Raw genomic sequence first — 26,047 nt, 5'->3', positions numbered from 1 at the left:
GCGTCACACATCATTGCGTTTAGTCACAATGGTTCATTATGTAAAAAAAAAGACAGTTTTAAACAGTGTTAAAAGTTGCATCTGGGTCCATATGAGTCAGCTTTCAAACGATACAGTAGGCCAGGTCTATTCACATGTTTATTAAAGAAAACCTGACTGCTATGGACTCAGGTGCAACTTTTAAAACAGCCTGTTTTCTTACACAATTAACCATTGTGGCTGAACACAATGATGTGTGATGCTATAAATTGGTCTACATGTGTAAAACAAATAGAGCTATGCATACCTTTTTACATCATTACATTTCATAAAATATTTTTGGATTTATTTTAAAAAGTATAAGGGGGAACTTATAAGTTGTGGACTTGAAACGTATTACAGGAGCAAAGTTGTATTGTATAGGGCCAATCTTATATCCTGATTTAAAACCTGCATTTTTATACTCAATCACTTTTATGAAAAGTGTATCACATGTATGCTTTTTTTTTTTTTGTCAAGACATATCAAGGCATTAACAGCTGATATGTCTTGACATTAACTTCAATATTCGGAGTGATGAGCCAATTTGATTGATAACCATCACTTTAGTAGTTCTTCAAGTATTTCTGTTGAAACCAGTGCCTTACAAACCTTTATAACAATATAAGTGGTCCTGCCCTCCACATCTGTTCCCCCTCCACCACTCCCCTTCCCCTCGAACATGCACTGCATGACTCACCTGACCAACAAATCCCTGGCCTTGTGGAGACCTCATAAACTCATTGTACACATTGTTCATTTTCATTATCGTTGCAGCGACTAGTTCGTTGTACTTAGGCGAGTTTGCAGCCAGTAACGGCAGAGCACCAAGCGGGATGAATTCACCGATGCTACCTAATGCTTTGTTTTCATAGTTGGTATTGGTATTGTTGAAGTCACTACTACAAGGGCTAAGTCTATGAAACAATACCAATAAGAAACAAACAAAAAAGATTGCAATTGTTAACATTTGAAATCAATTTGGATACCAAATATCAAATATGAATATTACATCCCATAGCAATTTGTCATTTGTTTCATATGACGACGTAAAGGGTCCACAACTTATAAGTTCCCCCTAATACTTTTTAAAATAAGTCAAAAAATATTTTCCGAAATGTAAAAATGTAAAAAGGTATGTATAGCCCTATTTGTTTTACACATGTGGATCAATTTGTAGCATCTCTAGCATCACACATCATTGCATTCAATCACAATGGTTAATTGTGTAAGAAAAGAGGCTGAGTTCATAGCAGTCAGGTTTTCTTTAACAAACACATGAATAGACAGACCTAGGCTGACTGTATTGTTTGAGAGTTGAATCCTATGCAACTTTTAGCACTGTTTAAAACGGTTTCTTTTTTACACAATGAACCATTGTGACTGAATGCAATGATGTATGACGCTATAATTTGGTCCGTGTGTGTAAAACAAATAAGGCTACCCATACCTTTTTACATATTTGCATTCTTCAAATATTTTTCGATTTATTCTAAAAAATAATTAGGGGAGAACTTATAACTTGTGGACCCTATATTAGGCTTGTTATCAACAGACCTACTCTCGCCAAAATTGTTGACAATGAGATTTTTTTGAGATCTTTCCGACAGTCGATAAGAGACTCTCACTGTCGACAAAAGAGCAATCAATAATAAATCATGCACAACTAGTAATAAGTAGTAAAAAATACCAACCAAGAGCTTCACAATCTCATCAAAATGACTCTACAAAGGGAAGCAAATTAATATATTTTACACTTGGACGGGTATGCCAAGTGCTTTGCTAAGCTATTTAAGGTCGTTGAATTTGTGGCCATCATGTATGCATGAATAATGGCATTGAGTGCTAAATTCAGAAGCTTTATAAAAACAATATTTTTCACTTGTTTGTAGACAAAGATTCGATATCAGATTCCGAGTTTTGGCGACATGTTGCCAAATAAAAATGAAACGACAACAAGCCTAAAAGGTACTATCATATATCACTATGGCCCACAATTAAGAGCCTCATCCCAATGACATAGTCCAATAACCTCAATTACATAATCATAGTGCAAAATTTGACCTCAAGTTGCAGAATATGAGTTTTTGTACCCAAATCTTCAAAGGTCATTTAATGAATGTACAAATGTATTGGGGTTTAAGAACTATTCCCCTGATAGATGAGCATGCTGTGGATCCTAGTGTATGTATACCATATTCTCTTTAATTTATGCTCCTACATGTAGGGCATAACATTTTCAAAACGAGGTGTTTGTTAGAGGTATTTTTTACAACAATATTATCCAAGGAAATTGTAGAGGCAAGCATAAAAATAACGAACTATGAACTTAAGATTGTTCACTAACGGGTTCACAATGTTCAGCAATTACCGCCCATACATAGATCATGAAAAGCTAACTTACACAAGGTACATGTAGCATGGAAATTTGAGGATTTTTTTAACATCTTGGTTGAATGAAATGGGGAGCATTTATTAGAGGGGCATTAATTGGGCTATTCCATTTAAAAGCCACACTACCCCTGTGGAAGATTTTGGAAATATCTTCCACAAGGGGAGTATGAATTTCAGATGGAATGAATACATTAGGCAGCTTCATTTCAATTTCATACACCCTCTGAGAAAGATTCGTCCTGAATCTGCCACAGAGGGAGGAAGTTTCAATTGGAACTGCTAATGTGTTCATTCCATCTGAATTATACTCCCCTGAGGAAGATATTTCCAAAATCTTCCACAGGGGAGTGTGGATTTTAAGTGGAATAGCCCATTAGAGAATACAGATAGTGTTTGAAGTTAAATTAGTGTCATAGTTAGGCGAAAAAAAAGCCATCTATTCTACAGGTGGACGGACTTGCCATGCAGGGTCGATCGGTCAGGGATTATTTTTTCCGGAAAACACTAAATGACCTTAAAAAATCACTGAAAGCTTGACAAATCTGACCTTTTTTGGTCATCATATTTTATATTTTTTCCAACAAATTTCAGTCAAAATCAATCCATTTCAAACAGCTAAAGAAATTCCCCATAACACAAAATCTGGGTCGGTCCAGCCCGTAGTCATCGCCATAGTAGTACAAAACAAAAATGAAATAAGCTTACCTAGTGGTGAGAGCCATGGCCTCGAAACAAGTTGATGGACAAGAAACTAATCTTATCACTACCCTTCCCAATGCAATGGGAAAGTGTGCCTGTATCACCCCATCAAAGACTGACTGGAATGTGTTGATGTCGCTCGTCTTGGATACCATATCTTGTCCCCCGTCCAGTATGTTTCCCCCGTGTAAAACCAGGACCAATACTCCGACGTCTGACAGCAGACATGTGCTTGGTATAGCACTGTTGGGTGGTGCGCCTTCCTCGGAAAGCTGAGCTAATGGTGCTGCAATTAATGGTGTGGATTTGAAGAAGTTATTATATTAATTTGTTTTGGTTTGTTGAAACAGTCGCTCCATGCAGAGGCACACTTGGGTGCAGATGGGACCAGGCTAAAACAAAATGCTTAAAGAGGAAGCCCCGCCAGAGCAGTTCTTCTGGGGTGAACTAAACCTGACTGTATCTAATTAATCAGTGACAAGGTTATCTCTGAATTTGACAGGTGCTAATTGATGCAATAAATTAAAACATCTATTAGCACCTGTCAAATTCAGAGATAACCTTGTCATTGATTAATTTGATAACAAGGCAGGTTTGGTTCACCCCAGAAGAACAGCTCTGGCGGGGCTTCCTCTTTAAGTTAAGCTAGAGCCTAAGCATGTTAGCATATATGAAGAGGAAGTATAGAAACACAATTGACGATAAAGATCAAGGAATAGAATGGCACTCCCAACCAATCATGTGAACAATTTTACTGTCAGCCTTTTGGGTTAATAGAGATGAAATTCTCATTTGGCTATACCAGTTGAAATCCATACACCCCTATGGAAGACATGACCTTAATCTCCCAAACAGTGTTGAGTTCAAATGGAGTCACCAATTCAGGTAACTCCATTTTAAATTCAGACTCCATATTGGGGAGATTAAGGTCATGTCTTCCATAGGGGTGTATGGATTTCAAATGTGAAAGCCCATAATGACATGTTAGTGCACACAACTCAGGGACATGCCTACAGACATTCAACCCCAGAGAGCTAGAAGCCAACTCCTGAGCATTGGGTCTGTACATCAAATGACTCCTATCACTATTGACAATACATCTCTGAAACAAATGTGGAGGCAATTTTGAAATCTATCATCTTAATTGATAAATTGCTCATATCCGTTAATACATTGCCATTGGATTAGATACTGTAAAACACAACATATACAGGTGTACACAGCATACAATCAAGTAGAGTTCTTAATCAACCTTTTCGGAGAATCCCATAAGCAGGCCCTCCTCAAAAATGAAGGTCTGCTGAAGCCTTTGTGAGTACACCTGAGAACTTGTCATTTTACGTCACACCGACTTGCAATGCACAGTAACGATGTTCGATAAACGATGTGCGCATTGACGCACTTGGGCGCAGATCTGCGTCAAATGACGAGTTCTCAGGTAAACTCGAAAAGGGTTATGGGATTTACCAAAAAGGTCATTGGCTGATTCAAACATACATGTAACTATACAGACCAGTAATCTGATTATGCATCAAAGCTTCGTTCTGCGATAAGCTTTCTTCATAACGGAACATGTATGCTGCAATTGTTCTTTCTGGAAGTTAGTGACATTTTATGAGCTTCCATCATGTAGCAATGCATTATGGAATATATGGGCAAATCATCAATATCTTTAGACAAGCTGTTGCATCCATCCATCCATCAATCTATTAGTATTACCTGGTAAATCGGGATTGATATCCTCCATAGAGCTCCAATGGGTTTCAAATGAGCTGGGCTCACCTTCATCATTGAATTCTATAGCATAGAAATAAACAAAACAAAATGTAGATGAACAAATTTTAATCTTTACCCAGAGCAGCCAGCGCACATAAACGTTGAAAAAAGAAACCAGTGCATCTGGCCGGATTTGAACCGGCGACCTTTGTATTACTAGCACGGCACTCGAGCCAATTGAGCCACAGAGGCACATTGGAGAAGAATGGAAGATTTTAATCTATACGTATTAGGTTCGAATGGTGTTCATCAGAACTGCAGATTTTTTAAGAAATATACAAAGTCACAAAGGGATGAAAATTAGCAAATTGTAGGTTGCATTAAAATGTGGATGGCTACACATTATTTTTTACAGATAGGTAACACTGAACTTTTTTTTTCATCAAATCTCATTTCTTTCCCTTTCTACCTCAACCAGTGCAGAAAGTATAAAATAATGAAATATGTTATCCATCAATTTTCATGCTGGGGGTGTAAAAATTCAACATTTTGGAGAGAAACAAATTTGAATTCCACGTCTCATTAAAATGTTTGTTTTCCCTACTTTCCCTCCCTTTTTCCTGAAGATTTTTTTTCCACTTCACTCCAACATAAATGTAGACCAGTCCCTAATGAGGGTACCATTCAACACATTAAGCAGATGAAAATCCTTATGAATGAAGCACTTATAAAAAATGCCCTCTTGTTATGACCAATCCCTAACCCACACATATGTAAGCTAGTATCATACACACATGCAGGAATCATCCACACTTTAATACTGTATATTAACTTGTCATAAAGCGCATCATTCCATAGATAACACATTACCCTTGTCACTACTCATTGTACAACACCTAATGTGTCAATGATATCTTTATCAGTGTTGAACATGCATGATTAATGTTTTCCGCTAGCAGCTATAGTAATAAAAGAAGCAGACAGCTGTACTAGTAGTGCATGAAAGTATGTAGGGTTGCCAAAAGATTGCAGCCAGAATCGCGGGTCAAATAAGTCGCCCAATTTTTCTCTTTACCATTGGTTTCTATGGGGCAGGAAACTATCGGAAGTCGCGGGAGCTAATGTTGAAAAGTCGCCCAATTTTTTTCTTAATCGTTGATTTCTATGGGACAGGAAATTGTCAAAAGTTGTGGGGAAAATCTTCAAAAGTCGCCCAATTGGGCTACCAAATCGCGGGTTTGGCAACCCTGGAAAGTATGTGTCTGGTCACGGAAGCTTCACTATTGCATCTCCGCTATTGGCAATAACAAAAAGCAATACCACCAGCTATATTCTATTTTGGGGAAAAAATCACTAATTTATTCTGCAGTTTTCATCCTCTATTTCCTGATGGGGCTTATTTTGACAGTTAAATCCTCATGTGATGCGATCAAACAAAATCAGTCGGAACTACTCGGAAATATTCCATTTTCAGTTTATCGGATAGTAAAAAGTACTTACAAAGCTGGATTTTGCAGAAAAGCCCATTGAAATTAAACAACCACTTTCTAAGATATGAGCAATTAAAGAGTTTCCAAAACAACAGGAAACAAAAGGAAATATTTACTTTAATTGGCTATATCTCAAAATCAATATTTCTGAGTTCCGACTGATTTTGCTGATCGCATCACATATATGGAAGTTCTTTTAAGGGAGCAAATAGCAACATTTGCACAGTAGACATATCAGACATATAGAATTGCATTCTGAACACAAGGAATTTTGATTTTTTTTAAATCAGCACTATATAAAATTTAATGGCAAATTATTGAAAATTTATGTTTTTTAAATTATTGATATTGAATAGTCCTCAAAATTAACTTTATATCTATGTACTTAAAGTGTAGCTGGGAGGAAAAGCCGACCATCAATTGAAAATTTTAACCTTCGTATAGAAGGCATACATTTTTATCCCTAAAAGACCTAAAATATTTAGGTGTTTCTGTATAAGCGTACAAACAATGATATTATTTTTTGACCAACCTCTTGTTTTGGTACAAAGAAGTAATTAAAATAAAACAATTTTTGCATTTATCTAGCACATTTTTCCAGAGGATTCAAAACTCTGTAATTTTGCTAAACACTGGTGAATCATCAGAATCAGATTGCATCAACTAGGCCAGTTGCAGCCAAACCCGGCCCAAACCTATACGCACTTTGATTATATAACATCCACCAATTATCTGAGCAGCTTCCCAAATTCTATTGGGTGAAGGAAGTTTTTGATAACCAAACAACTAATCACCGATATTGAAGGAGGAAACTGAACTGGAGATCGTGGAGAAAAGCTGCTAGAGTGAGCACGGATTGGAATAAAGCAAGTGTACATACAGTCCCTTGGCACGGCCAGAGCTTGAATCAGGAACTCAGTAGTGCAAGGCGTGGGAACAAATGCTGCACCAGTTCGCTCTCAAATGGGGGAGGGAAGGGCCCCAACTTTGTAAAGCAAGTACATAGTAATAACAGTGCACATACATCCACCTTGCATTCAAGTATTGGTGTGATAGGGCTTTAGTAATAGTATGTTCCCAGAAAATACCAATACTAAGATCAGCTCATAATAGGCATGGGTCGATGTAGAATAGCATGCTTGTCCTTCAGAAGATTTTAGAAATAACTACCACCATGGAAGTATAAATTTTAAATGGAATAAGCATATTAACTAACTCTATTTGAAACTCACCCACCCTCTATGGGAGGGTATATGAAATTCAAATGTAGCTATCTAATGTGCAAATTCCAATTGAAATTCATACTCTGCTCACCCACCCACCCTCTATGGGAGGGTATATGAAATTCAAATGGAGCTGTCTAATGTGCAATTGAAATTCATACTCTGCTCACCCACCCACCCTCTATGGGAGGGTATATGAAATTCAAATGGAGCTGTCTAATGTGCAATTGAAATTCATACTCTGCTCACCCACCCACCCTCTATGGGAGGGTATATGAAATTCAAATGGAGCTGTCTAATGTGCAATTGAAATTCATACTCTGCTCACCCACCCACCCTCTATGGGAGGGTATATGAAATTCAAATGGAGCTGTCTAATGTGCAATTGAAATTCATACTCTGCTCACCCACCCACCCTCTATGGGAGGGTATATGAAATTCAAATGGAGCTGTCTAATGTGCAATTGAAATTCATACTCTGCTCACCCACCCACCCTCTATGGGAGGGTATATGAAATTCAAATGGAGCTGTCTAATGTGCAATTGAAATTCATACTCTGCTCACCCACCCACCCTCTATGGAAGGGTATATGAAATTCAAATGGAGCTGTCTAATGTGCAATTGAAATTCATACTCTGCTCACCCACCCACCCTCTATGGGAGGGTATATGAAATTCAAATGGAGCTGTCTAATGTGCAATTGAAATTCATACTCTGCTCACCCACCCACCCTCTATGGAAGGGTATATGAAATTCAAATGGAGCTGTCTAATGTGCAATTGAAATTCATACTCTGCTCACCCACCCACCCTCTATGGGAGGGTATATGAAATTAAAATGGAGCTGTCTAATGTGCAATTGCAATTCATACTCTGCTCACCCACCCACCCTCTATGGGAGGGTATATGAAATTCAAATGGAGCTGTCTAATGTGCAATTGAAATTCATACTCTGCTCACCCACCCACCCTCTATGGAAGGGTATATGAAATTCAAATGGAGCTGTCTAATGTGCAATTGAAATTCATACTCTGCTCACCCACCCACCCTCTATGGGAGGGTATATGAAATTCAAATGGAGCTGTCTAATGTGCAATTGAAATTCATACTCTGCTCACCCACCCACCCTCTATGGAAGGGTATATGAAATTCAAATGGAGCTGTCTAATGTGCAATTGAAATTCATACTCTGCTCACCCACCCACCCTCTATGGAAGGGTATATGAAATTCAAATGGAGCTGTCTAATGTGCAATTGAAATTCATACTCTGCTCACCCACCACCCTCTATGGGAGGGTATATGAAATTCAAATGGAGCTGTCTAATGTGCAATTGAAATTCATACTCTGCTCACCCACCCACCCTCTATGGAAGGGTATATGAAATTCAAATGGAGCTGTCTAATGTGCAATTGAAATTCATACTCTGCTCACCCACCCACCCTCTATGGAAGGGTATATGAAATTCAAATGGAACTGTCTAATGTGCAATTGAAATTCATACTCTGCTCACCCACCCACCCTCTATGGAAGGGTATATGAAATTCAAATGGAGCTGTCTAATGTGCAATTGAAATTCATACTCTGCTCACCCACCCACCCTCTATGGAAGGGTATATGAAATTCAAATGGAGCTGCCTAATGTGTTTAATCCATTTGAATTCATACTCCCCCTGTGGAAGATATTTCCAAAATCTTCTATGGGAGTACAGTGTGTATTTTAATGCGAAAATTAAAACCATTCCAATAAGTGTGTTTAACTGTACTGTTATTTTGTTACTTTTGTATTTTGCAAGTAATTCAAATAAATATTATAATCATTATTACCTGGTGCATCAAAGAATTCTTCATCGGAGCTTTCTGAATCTTGCTGTATACTGTTCATTCTCCACTGTGCCAACATCTGACTACTACTTGCAATAGAAGCTGAAAAATAAATAAACATAATTTTTGATTTTGATTTGATTTGTTCGGGTTTGACCACCCTGGATAACCCAAGAAAGCCTCTATTGAAGCTTATTTCCATTGGGGTCCATTTGAACACCGGAACGGGTTGGGAACAGTCTGGGGTTAACACCCTACTCTTTTCGAAACTGGCTGCGAGATACATGTACAGGTATGGCTCTCTGCACACGGGACCGATGGCTTAACGTCCCCTCCGAAGGACGGAGTACTTTCATGATTCATTTACCCACTTCTAAATGAACCATGGGGAGAGCGGAAGTCGGAATTTAATCTACAGATGTTGCCAATTAATTTCAGACTTTTTTTTTCCAAGTCAATATCCCAGCAAATCGCCACTGCCAGAAACTGAACCCGGGACCTCATGCACTAAAGGCAAGTACACTAACCATTGCGCCACGCTTTCCTATATAATGAAAATTATATAATATATAGATATGTGTCTTCTAATGATTCAACTTGTTAAACACCTTGCATTACCTCGCTCTCATCCCCCGTATTTTTGACCGATGATGTCTCATCGTCAACTGGGTCATTTCTATTGCTCTGCAAAGGTGCATAACCTTCATCACTCCCCCATGCAATCAGAAGTACAGAAATATTGTTTGCTACTTTAACAGTCAGGTTTGGATCATACATGCTGTATATTGTAGCTGATCAGTTTTAAAAGTGACTTCCAGTGAACCTTATTTGTCACCCATACTGTTTCTACTGAGAATGTCGCCACATAATACCCACTGCCACCTCAAAATGTGGTTGACGACCACCTCAAAATGTAGTTGACGACCACCTCAAAATGTGGTTGACGACCATCTCAAATGAAGGTTGATGACCACCTCAAAAGGTGGTTGACGACCACATCAAAAGGTAGTTGATGGTAAGGTTACCTTGGATCTCCCGGCATCATCCTTCCTTACTTATTACTCATAATGATCCAAATTAAAGTTGCATTTTTTCTGGTTCTGAAGTAATGTCATATGATCCAATATTTGAAAATTAATTTATATATTTTACCAACTCCAGCTATAAACAAAATCCTTCAAAGCATTACATGTATCAGTATCTAGCTAAATCAGAAAATCATCAAAATCAAACTTTTTGTATATTTGAAACAAGAATGGTTGTGCTAACATGCCCTATAAGTGATAAGTTCAATTACACAGCATAATTAGTCCGAACAAAATATTAATTTCTGACATGATCCTGTTCTGGGTCTGAACTGTTTTCATTCGAAATCTTGATGGCAAAGTGGACAAAAGAAGCACATGGTCCTACTTCACAGTTGTTAATCCCCTATTCATATTGTGGACCATCCTTTTGATACTTGAGTATTTGGACAAGCGGAACAGTTTTGACAGACCCATTGTCTACCTCTCTGTTTGTAAACAAACGAGGAGGTCGAAATCGTCCTCCTTGCCGAATACGAAAGTCAGCGTAATAGTACGGCACTACAGCATAATAAGGATAAAATGTCACATTTTGACTAATGTTTGGGTGTGTGTCCGTACGGACACTTGTAATTTAACAGAGCTTCATAATTATCAACACTTCCATTTCTTCCATTTTGCTGATTTCTTTTTATATGAAATAAATACATAAAATTTGAGGGCCAGTCGTAAAACATAATGATGGTCAACCCAGGCAAGGGCTGATTCAACAAACATAGCTGTGGCTAAGAACTGAGTCCCTGTGAAGAAAAAACAATGTTACATTTCTATGGGACTGGTATTTGGTAGCGTGGACATGCATCAATCAGACAATATGCATTATGCAAGTAATGTCTCGCATAGGTGCTACACACAACTGTGTGCACACGATTCTATATCAATAACACTATGGACCACAATAGCCTCACCCCAAAGGCATAATCCAATAACCTCAATTACATAACCATACTACAAAATTTGACCTCAAGTTGCAGGGTATGAATTTTTGTACCCAAATCTTTAAAGGTCATTCAATGAATGTACAAAATGTATTGGAGTTTAAGAACTGTGCCCCTGATAGATGAGCATGTTGTGGATCCTAGTGTCAACAATATGTTACGAGGCTCATCTATCACGAATAAAGTATAGCAACTTAGAAACCCACCATTATTAATCTGTGGGAATAAAAAAAACAAATCCTCCTACACGTACATACCACCCACTTCTTTTTTACATGCCCGATGACGTTAACTTATGTCTTTGTTTTCAAACTGTTTATATGCATGCAGGTTTTCAGGCTTCTTTTCATTACGACACTGACCATGCATCAGTGTCTTCTTCTGCAACATATTGTAATACTGTTTAAAGGGACAACAACACCAGAAAACCCTGAAAATTCATTCCTATTGGGCAATTCCAATTGAAATCCACACTACCCCTGTGGAAGATTTTGGAAATATGTTCCACAGGGGGAGTATGTTTTTCAAATGGTTGGGATTGGGATTAATCATTCACAACTGGAGTGAGTATTTCAAATTGAAATTACCCAATTGTCTATTCGATTCGAAACTTATACTCCCTCTGTGGAAGACTTTAGCTAAATCTTCCACAGGGGGAGTGTGGACTGGAATAGCCCAGTGTGGTATTTAGAGAATAAGCATGACCTGGGCCAGATAACAATTAGGACAGCAATCCAAGTAAGATATAACCTAAAATATTTTAGCATACACATATATGTCACTGGCATAGCAGGGTGGGGAGAGGGGGAAAAGGGGGCATCAATTTCCTACAGTAATAATACACAAGTCACAAGTTGTTCCTGCTGTTAACCATGTGTTTTCCCGTTGTGACAGAAAACCCGGGACAGAAAAATGCTTTGTTTTCTGCTCTCTGCTATGATTTTGTGTTAAAAAGGTTAGGCAAAAAACAAAGGTTTGTATCTGGTCTCATGGGAGGTTGAAAATGCAACGCGTTATGCTTGTTTCCTTTTTGTTTTAGATTTTTTCCCCCAAATGATTTTTCAATTGTTTTCGGACTTTTGGATGAAAAAAAAACTTTAAAAAAATAAGTTTATTTTCTACATGACTTTATGAAGGCGTGCAGGTGACCAGACTGGTTCACAGGTTTTTGTCGGCAAAAATGGCAAAAACTAAAAAATTTATAAATGTTTCACTTTTTTCATCTCAAAACAAATTATTAAGTCACAAAAATAATTTCCTAGATTTAATACAGCAAGATTTGGTAATTATAAGTAACATTTTAAGAAATTAAATGTATGGATTCTCAGTGCACTTAGCATGCTTAGTGCATTTGTGTCATATCAAATTCAAAATGTTTTCATTTTAAGGACTTGATAAGACAAAACATATGTTTTAAATGATTACTGTTACTATTTATGAGCTTTCTGTGTTACTTTTTAATACTTGACTGACTATATGTGAGTTTTTGCCATTTTTTGGCACTTTTCCGACAAAAACAGGTTTTTGCCGGCAAAAACCGAACCCTGCAGTGACACCAGAGACAAACCAATATATTTTTTTGGCCTTATCTTTCTTCAGTTAATATTTTCAACAAAATATCAGCAAATACAAAATGTTTCTGAAAACATTTGCTAAAGGTTACAAAAGTTTGTAAGAAAACATATAAATGTTGGGTTCTACACAGGATATATAAATGGTATAAAATGTTTTAACAACATTCAATACTTGATGCAAAATATTCGAATATAATCTTATTTTAAGGGCTGGGGTATGAACGTTTGGACAGTATTTATTTTGGGACATAATTTTAGAGCACATCAGACATATCAATTGCATTCTGAATACGAAGAATGTCCTTCTGATATCAAATAATTTTGATTTTTGAAATTGCAATTTAATACACATTTTATGGCAAATCATTAAAATTGATATTTTTGATATTTAACAGTACTCAAGTAAACTTTACAAATCTGATGATTTATACTTAAAGTGTATGTAGGTGGGATGAAAAGCCGACGATCAATTGAATATTTTGACCTTTCGTATTGGAGATATGGATTTTTTTTTCCCAAAACACCAAAAAAAAAGGTCTTTTGGGGAAAAAAATCCATATCTTCAATATGAAAGGTCAAAATTTTCAATTGACCGTCAGCTTTTCCTCCCAGCTACATACACTTTAAGAATATATCATTAGATTTATATAATTTACTTTGAGGACTGTTATATATCAAAAATTTGAAAAATATTAAATTTTTATAATTTGTCATAAAATTTGTATTATATTGTGATTTTCAAAAAATGAAAATTATTTGATATCAGAAAGACATGCTTCGTATTCAGAATGCAATTCGATAGGTCTGAGGTGCTCCCATGTCCCTCAAAAAATACTGTCGAAACGCAATAAACGCTCATTCTAGATCCCTTAAGTGTTGACAAAATATTCCGCAAAAACATTCGCCAAAAATTATTTGACAACAATTGAATTATGTTGTTGTAGTATTTTTCCCTATATTGTATAATGTTTTCATGACCTCTATTATATCATTTCGACATTGAATGTTATTAATAAAAAACAGTTTGACAAAATAAAAAATAAATGTTTTAAAAACCGTCTTTTGTGTTTGCTGGGATTGCTACAATGGCCAAACACAAGCAATGAACATAATGGCTTTTATGCTAATTGACCAATTTGAGGAGCAATGAGGAAAATATTTACCAGAAAATCTGTGTTTCATCAGCCAGAATCAGCTTCCAGTGTCAAATTTATTGATTGATATTAATGGTATTCAGACTTGATATTTCTATTCAATTTGCGGTTTGCATGTTATTTGCTTTCAGCAAAGCCAAAGGCATAAACAACACTTATACCCAACACTCTATAAATAAACACTATTTATATACATCTAAACATTATTGGCACTGATGTGATAGCAAAAGTATTGTCAATTTGTGCTGTGAGAGCTTTTAACTATACTATTCAAAAGCTGGAATTTCACATAAAACTAGCAAAATTTACAGCTGGATTTACCACAGGTACAACTGGAATTGAAATGGTAGCGATATCTTCTACAGGGGTATGTGGTTTTGAAATGGAATAGCCCAATTAGCTGATCTAATATGACAGATCACATACCAGATGCATCCTTGTATCAATTTTTATACAAATTGTTCTGATAATTATCAATAATGCGGTGTTACAAAGCTTAAGGTAATACACTATTTTAAAGTGTTGCGATTTGGTAGTTCACAACATCTTGCGAATGGTAATAAGCTTTGGCAAAAATTGCATTGCTCATTTCCTTGCGAGCGTGAAGAAGAATTCAAATATCACAGAAATAATTTTGTAGGTCCTGTGGTTCTTGAGTTATGTTGTAAAGAGGGCTGAAACAACAACACTTTTGTAAAATGTACATAACTCATTAACAACAATAAATTAAGCAAGTTTTCAAATTATATAATTTGTAGAATGAACCTTTGCAAAACATCAAGGTGTTATTTGTCAATAATTTATTGATCTAGAGAATGAAAATCGATTTTTTTTTTTTGTTGCTTCGACCAACAACTCCTCGCTCTACCCTTAACTAGATACTTGCTAGCCAAAACTAATTGGTCTTTTAGAGCAGTTGATAAAGTAATGTTTACCTGGTCTAATAATGTGGTCAAGCAAAGTCAGTCTGAAGTCGGGCATATTCAATTTTCATTTTCTACTTTGATGTATAAATCATTTATAAAGCTACATTTTGCAGAAAACCCCATTGGACAAATTGTTCCAAAGATATGAGCAGTTGCAAGGTTTCCAAAACAATAGGAAAGAGAAGAAACTATTTCCTTTGTCTTTGACTATAATCTCAAAATTAATATTTCTGACTTCCGACTGATTTTGCTTGATCACATCACATATGAGAAATCACCTACCATATGCATCCTGGTATCAATTATTATACAAATTATACAAAAAATACTGTCGAAACGCAATAAACGCTCATTCTAGATCCCTTAAGTGTTGACAAAATATTCCGCAAAAACATTCGCCAAAAATTATTTGACAACAATTGAATTATGTTGTTGTAGTATTTTTCCCTATATTGTATAATGTTTTCATGACCTCTATTATATCATTTCGACATTGAATGTTATTAATAAAAACAGTTTGACAAAATAAAAAATAAATGTTTTAAAACCGTCTTTTGTGTTTGCTGGGATTGCTACAATGGCCAAACACAAGCAATGAACATAATGGCTTTTATGCTAATTGACCAATTTGAGGAGCAATGAGGAAAATATTTACCAGAAAATCTGTGTTTCATCAGCCAGAATCAGCTTCCAGTGTCAAATTTATTGATTGATATTAATGGTATTCAGACTTGATATTTCTATTCAATTTGCGGTTTGCATGTTATTTGCTTTCAGCAAAGCCAAAGGCATAAACAACACTTATACCCAACACTCTATAAATAAACACTATTTATATACATCTAAACATTATTGGCACTGATGTGATAGCAAAAGTATTGTCAATTTGTGCTGTGAGAGCTTTTAACTATACTATTCAAAAGCTGGAATTTCACATAAAACTAGCAAAATTTACAGCTGGATTTACCACAGGTACAACTGGAATTGAAATGGTAGCGATATCTTCTACAGGGGTATGTGGTTTTGAAATGGAATAGCCCAATTAGCTGATCTAATATGACAGATCACATACCAGATGCATCCTTGTATCAATTTTTATACAAATTGTTCTGATAATTATCAATAATGCGGTGTTACAAAGCTTAAGGTAATACACTATTTTAAAGTGTTGCGATTTGGTAGTTCACAACATCTTGCGAATGGTAATAAGCTTTGGCAAAATTGCATTGCTCATTTCCTTGCGGCGTGAAGAAGAATTCAAATATCACAGAAATAATTTTGTAGGTCCTGTGGTTCTTGAGTTATGTTGTAAAGAGGGCTGAAACAACAACACTTTTGTAAAATGTACATAACTCATTAACAACAATAAATTAAGCAAGTTTTCAAATTATATAATTTGTAGAATGAACCTTTGCAAAACATCAAGGTGTTATTTGTCAATAATTTATTGATCTAGAGAATGAAAATCGATTTTTTTTTTGGTTGCTTCGACCAACAACTCCTCGTCTACCCTTAACTAGATACTTGCTAGCCAAAACTAATTGGTCTTTTAGAGCAGTTGATAAAGTAATGTTTACCTGGTCTAATAATGTGGTCAAGCAAAGTCAGTCTGAAGTCGGGCATATTCAATTTTCATTTTCTACTTTGATGTATAAATCATTTATAAAGCTACATTTTGCAGAAAACCCCATTGGACAAATTGTTCCAAAGATATGAGCAGTTGCAAGGTTTCCAAAACAATAGGAAAGAGAAGAAACTATTTCCTTTGTCTTTGACTATAATCTCAAAATTAATATTTCTGACTTCCGACTGATTTTGCTTGATCACATCACATATGAGAAATCACCTACCATATGCATCCTGGTATCAATTATTATACAAATTATACAAATTGCTCTGATAATTATCCCTGGTAATTATCAATAATGCGGTGTTACAAAGCTTAACAAGACACTTGCCAGCCATGACTAATTGGTCCTTTAAGAGCAATTAATAAAGTAATGTCTACTTGAGAATGTAAATATTGAGTTATATATATATGCATTATACTCATTACAGTATGGTCTTGTTTCTTTATTGTATTCATTAAAGAAAAAGCAGCTTTTTGGCTTCATTCTAATTGGGTAGAAGACAATTATTATACAAGGCATAAATAATTTATACTCGGATGACTGTGGATCGCAATAATATAGATGATGGTCCATAAAATTGTTTTACAATAATTAGGTGCAATGAATTGCATAGAGTGGAATTATATTATGATTAGCTTGTAATAGGCATTCACACAGTTTGATGCAGCATCGACACAAAGTGCTCTTTGCGTAATTGACTTGTGCTTTTGTGAATTTACACAAACTTAAGTTAGGACTTAATGTGCACAGTAACAAAACTCGAGCAATTCCTGCCTATTACGAGCTGATCATAGTATATCTCCGAACTACGTGTAACAAATTGCATAGAATGGTCATCTAGTGTTGTACAATAATGTGAGGAGAATTGCATCAAATGTATTGAAAACTGCTCTCTACCTGTTATGTACATGATATCCAGAAATCAAACTTGTGTCTTTTCGAAACAATACATACAATAACATTTTTGTGTTGCCCCACCCCTTCCCCAACTGGACATTGTGTCACATTTGCTCTATTTTTGTGCAGAATTCAACAGAGCAGGGAACATATTTTTGCATCAATAACATGTCAATTAAGGCCAAAAAAACATGTTTGTTACCTGTAGCAGGTCAAAAAAGTCAAATGCGAAATGCGTTTTTTTATTTTAATTTTATTTTTATAAAAAAAAAAAATCCATGTCTTCAAATGAAAGAAAAAATACCCTTTTTACTGCAAATTGGAATGGAAATTTACAGTGGGTCTTTCTGACACACACTAAAATCATATTTCTTCATATTCAAGAATATTTATGATCCCCTTTCAACCGGCAGATTAAAAAAGGTATTTTAAAAAATGTGTGATATTTTCTCCAGTTGTTTTTCACTACGCATGTTTGTAGTGTGATGTGTAAATGTTTACTCCAGTAGTGTTTTACATTATTTTTTGTGATTTTTTCCCGTTTGGGTTTTTTTTTTTTTCTTTGTAAGTGAAAAAAAAATTCAAATCATAAAATAAGCTGTCAAAAAGCGAAATGCGCAGCGCTACAGGAAACAAACTTGGTTTTTTTGGCCTAATACTGACTGTTTGGAGCACACACCTGTTAAGTGCATTTTGAAATCAGTCACTTGTACACTTGACTATATAATTGAAGACCGAAATAAAAAGACTACTTTGCATCTGGCATCAGGGCAAATGCACAGCGTGATTAGTAGCTGACCTGCGCAGTACGCCATTTTTGGTCAGGTTGACAGGACGTCATATGCAAACTAGTCTTTTTAATTTCGTCTTTAATTATAGTGTGTCTTGTCTCAAGTTGAGAGTAACGCCATGTTGGATTTTCCAGTGGCAGATTCGAATCAATGCGTTTACGAGGTTGTGTCACAAGCATACAGATAAATTGCCTTTCTACATGTGTGTATACACCCTGTGGCATTAGGTTTTATGCACAATTTGAACCTGCAACAGCAAAATCCAACATGGCATTACTCTCAACTCAAGAGGAGACAGACTATAGCGACTGTGTGTATGAGCATTAGAAAGCCAAGGGCATCAAAAGTATCTCAAATGTCCGATCAGACATTATTAAGACCATATTAACAGAACTATATTTTGACATGTTCAAAAATGCTTAATGCCCTTGGGTTTTACACCACAGTTTCTCAAGTAATTTGTGTGAAGCTTCACTTTGTTAATAAGGAATTCATCAAGCTCCCCTATCCATGCAAATTAAGTAAGCAGCTCACAGCAGGGTCCAGGAGCTACGCTCGCTGCTCCGGTAAGGTGCAAGGAGAAAGTAGCAGCTGGATTTTAGGCCTTTCAAATGGCATATGATATCTTTTATCAAGCAAAAATTTCTAATATTAATTATTCTAAAAAAATCCCAATTAATTAACTCTAAAATGTGTTGCTTTTTCATGACATACAATCATGAATCATTGTTCAATAGCAGTTATGTTATGTTACGCCAGCCCAGGAGCTTTTTCTCCTTTTTCTTTTCTATTTATAATATTGGTTTTTTAAGGGTTTGTTTTAAATATTTTTATTTTTATTTCATTTTTTACTTTTCGCTTAAGTGCTACTCAGCTTGCGTTGACGCGAATCTCTGTTTTACCAGAGAAGATGTAAGAAAAGGAGTGAGAACAGAATTATATCCTTGAGATAATCCCATAGGTAATCCTGTCGCACCTATTCATAGTCCTTTATTCTCAAGGGTCCTTAAGTAGTTACACATCTACTTGAAAGTAGCCTTTGATGTGATGTGTATTGCCGACCACGGTTGATTAATTTTCACTCCAGAATTGAAAACATTTCCAATGTTTCTATAAAGAATTTCTTGAAAGTATGACATGTGTGTGTTAAGTACCTGATGTTGCTCTGAAGGGATACCACACGTGGATACTATAAGAAAGAAATGTAGTTTTGTAAAAATTCCCACAAAATCCGCCCATTTTCGAACATATATTAATTATTTAGGGGAGTGTTTTAGGATTTTGTTAGAAAAGGGATGATTGTTGATCATCTTTATTTTATTGTTTTATGTATTTTCCTGTAATTTCCTGCAAACCTTATAAAGATATTTTGACAATTGAAAATAGTCTGTATCATAAATCGCAGAGGTTGAAAGGGTCAACAAGTGTCAAAAATTATAATTTGCCATGGAACTTCGGTCATATTTTATTTGAAATATAACTGGATGTTAGGATCTGCATGCATGGTATGCATAGTATGATGGTATACATACACTGACCTTACCCTAAAACTAGTAAGCAGCAACTTGTGTATCACACCCGTCATGGGTTCGAACCCCTTTGTTGTATTTTATTGTTAAACCTAAATAGCGTGATTACTTTTGAATGAGCGGCAGCACACATATTTTGTTTGAGGATAGCTGGATCTATCTCCTTTTCCTTACATCTTCTCTGGTTTTACACATTACTATACATGGACTAAGCTTGCATTCAAGTGTACAAGTGAATTGAAAATGTACTTAACAGACAGGTTTGTGCACTAAAAACATTTAGATGGAATAGACACAGTATCAGGAAACATGAAATTAATTTTCAAGCCTGTTTATCTTGTCATAACCCAGTAACATGCTGTAACTGGAGAGGTAGCTTATCAACCACATGTCTCCTATGAATTTCATGTTGATATTAAACACATATTGTTTGCCCAATTTTATGTCGTTCTCAATTTTTCACTCTAAATGATTTATTAAATGTCAGTTTTTTTGCCACCTTTCTTCTCCGGTGAAATTTACACATCAAATTTTTGTGTTGCATGGCTGCCAAAGTGTAATATTTATCAAAATTAATCAACATTTATCATCGCATGACTTAGCTTTCAAGTTTGAAAATAGAATCAAACATTAATGTCTGAGTCTAGGGATTTAGCTGGATTCAGTGGCATGCCTGGGCTTTTAGTCAGGGGTACAATACTGCAAGTCTGTGTTGAGGCGGGACCAAACTTAGTTCCGCAAACCAAAGAGAAAACAACAAAATCTTCACGCAAATTCATATTTTCACATTTCGTTTCTTCTTTCCGAATGACAGTATCGATTGACAAAATAAATATTGTTCTTTTTTGAGTATCTGTATCAAAGTTTCCTGTAGCCGAGTGGTTAAAGTATTAGACTGATGTAATGTCATTTAATTTAACAGTCACTATCGCTAAGATTATACCATATTATACCATGTGTGATACAAGTAGGCCATGGATTTTTTTAATAAAAAATATGTTGATAGCATGTTACCTAAAGATACTAGAGCCAAATTTGTAGCATCCTGACAATTCCAGTTTGTCTTGAAATTTTGGACCAAAAAACCTCATGAAACGATTAACACATTCACAGTGCATGGAAAGTTGTGCGCCAACATTATCCCAATAAAAGTAAAACATATTTTGAAACCTTCAGTTGGTCTTATAACAAAATCAGAAAAAACAACATGGAATCTCGGCACATCACATTATTGTAGCTTAGATCTTTGATGAAAAGCGCCCTCATGCCATTTTTTTGGTCTTATATCTTAATGTGGAATTAAGATCCCATGAAAATAACAAGTCACATGAAAAAACACCAAGCCTTGAAACAAATGCATATATAAAATTGTTGTGATCTTCTTGGTGCACAGAGATAGTACAGGTCAAAGGTCAAACTTTACTATTTTGTTGCATTTTCAGACTGTCATTTTGTGACACGCTATTATCATGCAATTGGGAAAATGACATCAGATGGTAGAGAGAGAGTTACTATCTAATAAGAAATTAAAACAATACTTAGGATCTCTGTGATTAGTATTTTTAATTGTTTTTTGAAACTTCTCTTAAAAAGCCAGCATTTGGTATAAAAAGGCTCTCGCATGGAGCAACATGCACTTTTCAAGTTCTTGTAGATTTATGGGCTTTTTTAATATTGCTGCTTTCTTTCTGTTTGCAATGTTTTTGAGGTAGATTGGTCCAAATATACAAATAAACAAAATGGACAATTTTAAACTTGCAATTATACAAGCGTGTGAGCGTTCAAGAGGCATCACACAGTGTTAAAAAGGTGTTAATGCACAGAGTTTATGTATAATTGACTTTCAGCTCATTGCAGGCATGTAGTTTAGTGTAACAGTTTTACGTACAGTATGTGGCTACGATCAGTTGTAAGTTGAATCAATCTATATTCACACAAAAAAGGAGCCATCCTTACACCAAATGGCTAAAACTGGGAACCATGTCAGCGGCACATCCCTGTATAGCCGTTTGCACCAAGCCCACCCCGAATAAAATCAACAAAATAAATAACAAGACTATGTTGTATTAGGTTCATCTGGATTGTCATTTATAACTGTTTGATTGGAATTCATACTATCAAATCCATTTTTTGGGTTGCCAGTCTGATGAAGTGCTGCGTAGCAGCATGAAACTGTAACAAGGTATGTCACCAAAAAATGGATTTGATAGTATGAATTCCAATCAAACAGAAATAACAAGACTGTTGCATATTCACTGTATTAATTTAGTCAAATCCCTTTTGAAAATTGTACAACCTTTTGAATTTCCCTTTTACTCAATGTAATCATCATTCACCCTCTAATCAAGCGCACACACATAAATCATTTGTTTTATATTTTTCCATATGAAATTAGACAGTTACTGTTAACCCACCGAGAACTCCCGCCTTTAAAACAGCCTTTCTGATTGGGTAATTACAAGATATATGCATCTGAATAACCAATTCAATTGCAGCTTCTAGTTATATAAGCTCAATCCTCTTCAACCCTACCGCCATTCTTACCATGCTTCTGATTGGCTCAATAGATCATAATAGTTGTCTTGTAACCAATCAACAGGTAGTACTCATAGGGTTTATGCTATAAATCACTGGTTAATCATTATCTGCACAACAAAACTATGTGGGATGGCAGATTAGAACTTGCATCTTGAGTTGATGATTTTATAAACATATGGTCATTTCAAAGCTGTGTAATATTATGCACCAAATAAGGCTGTAGGCTGTGTGCCATTTCGTTTTTGGGAGTAATTTTACCACATTTCGTTTATTTGATCAATTAAAAAAAAAAGACATTTTAGATGATTTCAGGCAATTTTTGGTATATAGATGGGTAGTTATTTCAAATTTTTGGAAAATATCCTAATTTTGTGTGTGTGTAAATATGGCTGAAATTTTGACTTTAGTACATCAAGGTCCAAATTTCTTGAAAAATGGGTAATAGTGTTGGGTCCACTTTTAGATTCTCAGCAGCACCTCCCTACCCAACCCAAACTTGAGTACCCCCACCCCCTGGATATAATAATGGTAAAGGTACATATATGGAAAGGGTTGGTAGTCACTCCCCCCTCCTCCACCGAGAAAAATTCCTCTGACTTTAATTATCACATTATTCAATTATTCATTATTATCACATTTTTCAAACCTAATTCATAGTATCAACTTAAAGATGAAATCTAAACTCGACCACCAGTTGACAGGCAGTTACCGGCGGTTAACCCGTGTTCCATTGTTCAGAACAATAGAAACCGGATCCAACTGGATAGTACCACCCGGAACCGGCGGTCAACCAGCGGTCGAGTTTTTACTTCATCCCTTACCTCTACTGTCAGTTGATAATCTCTTTGATAATCTCCTCTTCCCAGTATTGATCCCACTCTCCGTCTGCTCTAAACTTGATGGCATACCATCGCTATACTCCCCGCTATCCCCATCAAGCACCTCATCTGGCTGTTGGTTATCCAGAGTAGGGGTGTCAACATATTCGAGCCTGCGAATCTGGTTGCTCCTGCTTGTGAATTCCTCTTCCTCCTCCATATGAGCGGCGGCCATCTTTTGCATCAGTTCCCTAGCTGCTTCTTGTTCCAGCTCGCGTATGTCCTCCATTGTTAGACCGTACCACTCGTCCTGCCACACCCAGGCTTGACGGTGAGCATGCAACATCGTTTTCTTTAATGCTGTGGGACAAATGATTAAAGAAGTTTAAGGAAATACTTTAAATTGGACACTTCACCACACGTGAAGACCATGAAACTCATTTTGCAACACCCAGGTTTGCCGCTGTGCATGCTTTAATTCTTTAAAGCTTTGGAACATGAAAATTATTATACTTAGTTCTGTGGGTTAACCCAGAGAACTAAGTATAATAATTTTAATACTCATGTGACTTTGTGTATTTGTTATAAATATGCAGTTCTGATGCATTCCGCTAGGAATGTGACGAACACCATTCGAACCTAATACCGCTCTTCTCCAACATGCCTCTTTAGCTCAGTTGGTTAGAGCATTGTGCTAGTAATACGAAGGTCGCCGGTTCGAATCCAGCCGGATGCACTGTTTGTTTGTTTTTCTTTCTTTGTTTGTTTTTTTCAACGTTTATGTGCACTAGCCTACTCTGGGGAGAGATTAAAATTTGTTCAGCTTTGGAACATGTTTATTCAGATATTTCAACAAAAGTTAATCATTCAGATATCACACCAAGTAACTTTGTTCATGGATTTTCCTTTCTTCTTTCCTTCCCATCTTTATTTCTCTATTTGTGAGTGAGCTTTGACTACATTAATAAAAAGTATATCCGCTTTGAACAAAAGTGCATTCCACACGGATCACAGATATATTTTTTTCAAACCAAGAGCAAATTCAATATATCTTAACTTAAAAGTTATTCATTAACTTTAAAATTATGCATCTCCATTCTTCATAAAGGGTGATCACCTATTAACTTCCAGTATTAAATTAGATTTGAAATATAATGTCTGAACTTACTGGACGATTTAATCTGCACAGAACTACTACTTTTCTTTTAGCTCTTCTAATGACTTATATTCATTTGAGTGATAAAATTAAGATACAGCTTCTAGATATTTAAGCTCAATGCTCTTCAGCCCTACCACCATTTAATGTTGCTGATTGGCTCAATAAATCATATTAGTCTTCTTGTAACCAATCAAGAAGACTAATATGATTTATTCAACAGGTAGCACTCATAGGGTTAAGCCTCTTCAGCCCAACCACCATTCTTACCATGCTGCTGATTGGCTAAATAAATCATAACGGTCTTCTTGAAGCTTGTAACCAATCAGAGATAGTACTCATGAGGTTAAGCCTCTTCAGCCCTACTACCATTCTTATCATGCTGCCGATTGGCTCAATAAATTATAATACAACGTAGTCTTCTTGTAGCCAATCAGCAGGTAGTACTCATGGGGTTAAGCCTCTTCAGCCCTACCACCATTCGTACCATGTTGCTGATTGGCTCAATAAATCATATTAGACTTCTTGTAACCAATCAGCAGGTAGTACTCATGGTGTTAAGCCTCTTCAGTCCTACCACCATTCTTACCATGCTGCTGATTGGCTCAATAAATCATAATAGTCTTATTGTAACCAATCAGCAGGTAGTACTCACCAATATCATGAATAAATCTCTCTATCCTCGTCTGCATACCCCAGTACCTAAACTCCACCCGACATAGTTTGTAAGCACACATCACATTTACGCAGCCATTCTGAGGGATATATTGGTGATTCACATCAGTTTTGATCCAATTTTGTGGTAAGGGACCGCGGCCCGTTTTCTTTGACACATACACTCTGGGATCCTCCTCTGTATTGGCATCGTTACCTGGGATATCTTCCACTACGTCCAATAAATCTGAAATAGATGGGCAAATAATTCATTGATTAAAAGCTTTGCTTGTAATAACTGGATATAACAGGTCACAAATATACATTTTCATAAGCATTGTTCCACTTACATTGACTGTTGCGTTGTTTCGTAAGTTGACAGAAGAATATATTCATTTTTTTTGGGAAATTAAAGATTCGCTCTTTGGCGTATTCTAAATCTTCTTCATTTTTGCTGGATTAATAGCACATTAGTGGCTATGCAAAATGACTGGCTCACAGGTACCTTTCTTTGAAGGCACATAGCAGTATTAATATTAAAAGCTGACTCCTTCATATCTAAACTTGAGCAACCGAGTTTTTTTTCAATGTTGCAATGGAATGACAACTTTGAGTAATCTGGGAATTCCGATCCTCAAATAGGTTTGAATGACTTTGTTATTGTGATTCCCATCTCTCATGAAATAGCTTTAAATGTAAACAAAGTTAAATGATCAAACTAAATTACTCAGGGTATGTCACACTCTTCTTGAGAGAAGAGCATTCTACAGCAATTTACTGCATTTCAAAAGATGTGGCTACCCCTATGGGCCTGCATATAATTGAGGTTGTAGCACAAAATTAAAACCAGAAAACCAGGACTCCCTATGAGTTGATTTCTGATGTCATTGCCTGGCAGTATGCACACACATCATCACAATTTCCATTGTTTTTTGCCTGGCAGTATGCACATGCATCATATTTTGTTCAGGGCCCATGCTTTTAAAACTCCTG

At 36.0% G+C, this 26,047-nt stretch overlaps 1 protein-coding gene across 2 annotated transcripts in view; it reads right to left on the bottom strand.

The window, feature by feature from the left end:
• Positions 1–26,047, bottom strand: part of LOC140165131 (membrane-associated phosphatidylinositol transfer protein 2-like) — a 104,614-nt gene that overhangs the window by 31,171 nt on the left and 47,396 nt on the right. The window contains exons 5-10 of one of the 2 annotated variants that reach the window (XM_072188566.1): positions 25,056–25,301; positions 23,248–23,604; positions 9,367–9,465; positions 4,831–4,908; positions 3,118–3,397; positions 719–935 (exon numbers count right to left, since the gene is read on the bottom strand). In XM_072188566.1, coding sequence (XP_072044667.1) covers positions 719–935; positions 3,118–3,397; positions 4,831–4,908; positions 9,367–9,465; positions 23,248–23,604; positions 25,056–25,301 — 1,277 coding nt within the window. Of the gene's footprint in view, positions 1–718; positions 936–3,117; positions 3,398–4,830; positions 4,909–9,366; positions 9,466–23,247; positions 23,605–25,055; positions 25,302–26,047 lie in introns of those variants that run through there. The other variant, XM_072188565.1, reaches the window with a different exon arrangement.

This window comes from Amphiura filiformis, chromosome 11 (assembly GCF_039555335.1).
Source record: "Amphiura filiformis chromosome 11, Afil_fr2py, whole genome shotgun sequence".
NCBI lineage: Eukaryota > Metazoa > Echinodermata > Ophiuroidea > Amphilepidida > Amphiuridae > Amphiura > Amphiura filiformis.
Note: the sequence above shows the minus strand (reverse complement) of the source record. Positions and strands in the feature narration are given on the sequence as shown.